The 6,177-nt window shown below is 33.6% G+C and overlaps 1 protein-coding gene across 1 annotated transcript; it reads left to right on the top strand.

Annotated features, from left to right (window-relative positions):
* Window positions 1–42: 42 nt before the first annotated feature.
* LOC133206368 (uncharacterized) lies at window positions 43–5,422 on the top strand. The gene is made up of 4 exons (XM_061342319.1): window positions 43–602; window positions 919–1,001; window positions 3,844–3,897; window positions 4,701–5,422. The coding sequence occupies exons 1-4, from the start codon at window positions 586–588 to the stop codon at window positions 5,270–5,272; spliced, it is 726 nt and encodes a 241-aa protein (XP_061198303.1). The 5' UTR covers window positions 43–585; the 3' UTR covers window positions 5,273–5,422.
* The last annotated feature ends 755 nt before the right edge of the window (window positions 5,423–6,177 follow it).

The raw sequence follows: 6,177 nt of genomic DNA, 5'->3' as shown, positions 1-6,177 counted from the left end.
GACGCCGGAGAATGGAACGCGCGTTGCCGGCTGGCAATTGCGGTTACGCATTTTACCATTGCCGATTAGGAAACAATATGGCGTCGAGTCATCAAGAAGAGATTTACAGATACTACAAAACGGCGATTTTTCCTAAGATGGGTCATAATATGCTCAATAACAACATCAATGCATAAAAATTAGTTCTGGAGAACACCTTCCAACACATTTCAAGATAAGTATCCGTTTCATAGTTAATTATATATGATTTTTTTAAATTCAACCTGTAAAGTACAACCACCCCGAATTTTCTCCACACATAGAATAAACGGTTGTTTATTTATATCCTTTGGTAAGTAAACGCAAAACGCATGGTAAGTATTCCCACCTTTTTACGTCATATTTGACTGCTTATTGCGTCATATCACCTGTCTGGATTAAGAAGATCTTGTCTTTTACATTTTATCTGTTTGTTGACGATGGCGTCTCTGGAGCTACTGCATTGTCCTGGATGCAATTCGTTATTTCTTTCGTTTAATAGCTCACTTTAATCAACATAACTATCCAGTAAATTCGCCAGTACAACCCCTTATTCTTAAGGATAACATGGCTACTGTGTATAGGTATTTTACGTTAAAGTCTTGACGAGTTAACATTTTTTTCACAATAACTGTAAGTACAAAGTAAGTAAAAGTTCACACACTTCAAATGGAAAAGGTATGTTCACATTGTAAATAAAATAATCATAATATATTAAAATAAATTTTAATTATTTTGCATATGTTGTCATTAGTATGCAGATTTTCATCGATGTTTTATTTAAGATATGAAATTTTGTGCAGCAATAAGAATGATAAGAAATAAACACTGCTACGGATAACCAGAATTTAGAAGGTTCAAAATTTTTTAATACCACTCTAGTTTTCAAAATATTTGCAGGGAAGAAGAACCACATCATGGTCAGGGGGCTGCTTGTCAGCCGATGCATAAAGCTGCAACAAGCACTGTGGCAATTGCACATGGTAACTAAGTAAAGAAATCTTTATACATGCGGGAAGGATTTTGGTGTAATGCCTCAAAATTATTCTTTTAATTTATGATTTAAGAGTCATGTTAATTGACTTAAGGGTACATACCACAAACAAGAATTTGATGCATGGATTGATATATATATATTTTTTTTGACTGATTATGAATGGAAATAACATAAATAATCAATCCCTAAAATATAAAGAAATTGTAAGTTTTCTTTGGTGCTTATACATGTGTAAGCAACTTTGTATCGTTTTCTATGAAACTCTATACAAAATTTTGCATGTATTTTTGACATTGTGACAAAATCTTACAAAATTCTTCCACTTTACCCAGGGAATATCATTCAGGTTACCTATTTGAATATTAATCTATGAGAAATATTGCTGATTTCTGAAAAAAGTTTGTTTGTGTTATTTGTCCTTAATATACATTGTTTTGCAATTCTAAATAAGTGTTCAGAGAATATATTCTCAGTTTATTAAAAAAAAAAAGTAACTCATGCCAAAAGTGTGCACAATAATTGATACATGTGTTGTTTACCAATTACTGAATTATAAATTTTGCCATGTATTCATTATATGAATTCCTAATAATTCAATAATTAATTAACAAACATGTATGCCATTGAAAGTTGAATGAAATGATCAGAATAGATTGCATTTTTAGCTCTTCTGAGCCAAAGGCTCAAAGAGCTAATGCTATGGCCATTTGTGCGGTGTGCGTAAACTTTTTAGAATATGGGCCATAACTCAAGAACCCCTTGGCCAATTATTGTCAAATTTGTCACAGGGTATCCTTGGCCCAAGGGCTCCCTTTTATACTAAAACTGGGGTTGTGACCCTTTAACAAGGGGAGATAATTAGGAAAATAGAAACAAAAGTACTGGTTGCTAAAAAATCTTCTTCTCAAGAACCACTGGGCAGATTATCACCAAACTTACACAAAAGGATGAGGATATGTTGTAGATTAAAATTTGCACGGGGATTTACCCTGGGGCAATGGGTGTGGTCTCAAGGTCACTTCAAAGTTGACCAAAAATTACATTTTATTAAAATGTTGATATTTTGCTTACTATAAGGACTAGGATCATCAAATCTTGTCAGTTGGTGCATCTAAGGACCTCATATCATGTTGACTCAAAAGTAGGTCACGGTGACCTACTTTTCAAATTTTAAAGGCCATTCTTTTTCATAATGATTTAGAGGCATATTTTGAACAATTTAAGGCCTATGATCATCAAACTTTGTCAGTTGATGCATCTTGGGTCGTCAAAGTACGTCACTTAAAAAGTAGGTCACCTTGACCTACTTTTTGAATTTTATGGCTAATCTTTTTTAAAACAATTAAGGTCATTAATTCGAATACGGGGAGGCTTAGAATCATTAAATCTTGTAAGATGATGCCTCTTGGGGCCATAAAACATATTTATTAAAAAGTAGGTCACAGTGACCTACTTTTTGAACTTTGCAGGCATTCGATTTCAAAGCGTTTTAGAGGCATAATTTGGACATTTTAAGTCCTATGATCATAAAACTTTGTAAGTTGATGCATCTTGGGTCCTCAAAAAAGGTCAACTGAAAAGTAGGTCACCGTGACCTACTTTTCAATTTATATGACTATAATTAAATATTTCAGGTACTAATTGGCTTAGAATCATCAAACTTTGTCAGTTGATGCATCTTGGGTCTTCGGAGTAGGTCGACTAAAAAGTAGGTCACAGTGACCTACTTTTGAAAATTTATGGCGTTAATTAAATATTTCGGGTACTAATTGGCTTAGAATCATCAAACTTTGTCAGTTGATGCATCTTGGGTCTTCAGAGTAGATCGACTAAAAAGTAGGTCACCGTGACCTACTTTTGAAAATTTATGGCTTTAATTAAATATTTCGGGTACTAATTGGCTTAGAATCATCAAACTTTGTCAGTTGATGCGTCATGGGTCTTCGGAGTAGGTCGACTAAAAAGTAGGTCACCGTGACCTACTTTTGAAAATTTATGGCTTTAATCAAATATTTTGGGTACTAATTGGCTTAGAATCATTAAACTTTGTCAGTTGATGCGTCTTGGGTCCTCGGAGTACAACAACTGAAAAGTAGGTCACGGTGACCTACTTTTGAAATTTTATGGCTGTATTTAATATTTTTCAGGAATTATTTGGCTTAGAATCGTCAAAATTTGTCAGTTGATGCATCTTTGGTCCTCGGAGTAGGTTGACTGAAAAGTAGGTCACTGTGACCTACTTTTGAAAATTTATGGCTGTAATTAAATATTTTGGGTACTTATTGGCTAGAATCATCAAACTTTGTCAGTCGATGTATCTTTGGTCCTTGGAGTACAGCAACTGAAAAGTAGGTCACGGTGACCTACTTTTGAAAATTTATGGCTTTAATTAAATATTACAGGTACTAATTGGCTTAGAATCATCAAACTTTGTCAGTTGAGGCATCTTGGGTCCTTGGAGTAAAACAATTGAAAAGTAGGTCACTTTGACCCACTTATAAAATTTTATGATTATAATTTTAAAAAATATTTTAGGTATTAATTGGCTTAGAATCATCAAACTCAGTTGATGGGTCCTCAGAGAATGACAAGTGATAAGTAGGTCACCATTACCAACTCTCAGGTACTAATTGGCTTAGAATCATCTTGGGTTCTCAGTGTGTGAATTGGAATTTCAAGGGTTAATTTATGTAAATATACAGGATACTTCGAGGCTTCAAGTAGAAGTGATAGGATGTACAGTTTATCAGAAGAGCGATTCAAGGCCCATGGGCCTCTTGTTATTAGATAGCATATAAATTTCTAATAAATATTTTTTGTATCAATAGGGGAAGAAAATGAAACAACTGTCGCAGAAATTTCTCCTGCCACACCTGTGCAAGGTACATCATTTCTTGTACAATCTATTAGATAAAATTTTGAAAAATGCTTTTGAAATCTGTTTGTACAGAATGAAAACTTAATGGATTCCATATTTAAAAAGAAAACATACAGCTTCCTAAATAAATTGTATATTCCATGCCCCCTGGGACAGAGTTTTAGGCACTAAATTTGGACTCTTCTATTTATATCAGTACATATACTATTAATATGATATTTTCTTTCTCACTGATATCATTGTTCCCTCCCCCCCCTTTCGCTAAAGCAAGGGGACATTAAATCGCATTCATCTGTCAGCCTGTCCGTCTGTCAGTCAGTCCGTCTGTCTTAAAATCTTTGACCTTGGTCATAACTATTGATAAAAGATAGGGCTTTCATATTACAAATGTATATTACCTGTGGTAAAATCTTTCTAAATATACCGTGATTTTTGACCCAGCTACCTTGACAGTGATGTTTGACCTACTTTTCAAAATGTTATCTTTCCTTATAATTTTGATTGAGAAGAGATGGAGCTTTCATATTTGACAAGTACACTACTGGTGACAAAAAGTTTCCAAGCACGCTATGATTTTTTGCCCCTTGACCTTGACTATCATGTTTGCCCTAATTTTCAAAAATGTTAACTTTGGTGATTACTTTAGAATGACATATGATAGGGCGTTCATATTTGACACGATGTGACATAAATAACAGCATCCCATCTACTAAGACACCGAAAGCGGGGGACCACAATTCTTTGAATTTGCTTGTTGAATTTAATTTTCACGCATTATAAGAGATTATAAAATTGTCTATTTTGTAGATGAAAAGCAAACGTGGACCAACTGTCTCACGAAAGGCCTCATCAATTTAAGAGGCGAGTTGGATGCAGAGTTTGCCTCAAAGAAGAAGACCCATAAAGCTCTATGGAAAGAAATTGCAGCCAAATTGAAGGAAGAGTATGGGTTTACTGGTGACTGGCTTCAGTGTCAATCAAAATTCAACAAGCTTACTGCCAAGTATAAGGCAGTAGAGGATGCGAATAAGAAGTCTGGTGAGAGACGGCGGTCCATGGAGTTCTATGAAGAAATGATGGAGGTTATGGGTGATGATCCAAAAATAACGCCATTAAAAACAATATCTGTTGGTGTGGGTAAGGGGTTAAGTATTATTAGTGGTGAGAAGGGGGAGAAAGGGGAGGGGCATGAGAGAGTGAGTGTTAAAGTAGGGTGTGAGAAAGTGAAGAACGTGTCTAAGCGTAAGAGGGAGGATGAGTTGATAGATTTGTTGACTGAGGTGAGGGATGACAGGAGAAAGTTTCAGGAGGAGCAGATGAGAGTGAATGAAAGAAAGCTGGTGCTTATGGAGAAATTAGTGTCTTTGCTTGAAAAATAAGTTTATTGTGTTTTCTGATATCATAGATCAAATAAGTAAATACATGACCCCAAGACCATAAATTGAGAATTGATCAAAGTCAAAATTTTGCTTTTTAATATTTTTAGTTTTATTGAATGTATTTGCTTAAAAATTTTCAATTTTGTCTAACATTTTAATTCAAACATATGTTGAATATTTTACTTCATTTGTTTCATTATCAAAATTATTTCAAAAGATATATTGGTTTGAAATTTTGACTAAAGTTTATATTCTCAGTTTATGGTCTTTAGCCCTGAAGAGAATGTTTATCTCACTTCTTCAAAACAATGCAATTTTGTGTAATATTCAAAAACAAAGACATACTGAAAATTTTGTTATGTTTTCATGCATCAAGAGCCATCCATATTTTTATATTGTACTCTGACCATCATTTTTCAAGGTGTGTTGGTAGATAGTTTTGTTTTTTTTTTCTTTTTAAGTTACAAGTACTTTTGATAATTATCTTAAAACTCACACTTTAAATAATTTATTAATGTTCTCATTATGCGAAGGACTGTTATACAGATAATATTTGTGACAGGTTGTACATCAAACAAATCATTTTTTATTGTTCAAGTAGGTACATTAATTTGAAATTTTGACCTTAGTATGTAAGTAGTTTATGGTCTAGAGGCATGTGAGTATTGAAGTTGTTACCCAATAATTACCCATTGTTTATTGATAGTGTAGACAAGTCCATTCAATTTACGTCAACACATCTAAATATTGATGTTAATCTACTATTAGTTGTTCATTGATACATGTATGTATATGCATTCATTGATGATAATTAAGGATTTTTCAACCCAAAAATTGGATTGGATTTAACTTAATAGCTACAATTTCAGGAGGCATCATCCTGATTATGGAAAAGTTTTAATGTA

The sequence above is a fragment of the Saccostrea echinata genome, unplaced genomic scaffold (genome assembly GCF_033153115.1).
Source record: "Saccostrea echinata isolate AGI-Se365-2 ecotype Australia unplaced genomic scaffold, CSIRO_AGI_Sech_v1 ptg000054l, whole genome shotgun sequence".
Lineage (NCBI taxonomy): Eukaryota > Metazoa > Mollusca > Bivalvia > Ostreida > Ostreidae > Saccostrea > Saccostrea echinata.
The sequence above is the reverse complement of the archived record's forward strand: the minus strand, read 5'-3'. Positions and strand labels throughout refer to the sequence as shown.

What these genes read in the sequence shown, in the direction of transcription:
- LOC133206368 (XM_061342319.1), top strand. An exon ending in CACTGTGGCAATTGCACATG is followed by an intron (nt 1,002 to 3,843) that starts GTAACTAAGTAA and finishes TTGTATCAATAG; the next exon opens with GGGAAGAAAATGAAACAACT. An exon ending in TCCTGCCACACCTGTGCAAG is followed by an intron (nt 3,898 to 4,700) that starts GTACATCATTTC and finishes TCTATTTTGTAG; the next exon opens with ATGAAAAGCAAACGTGGACC.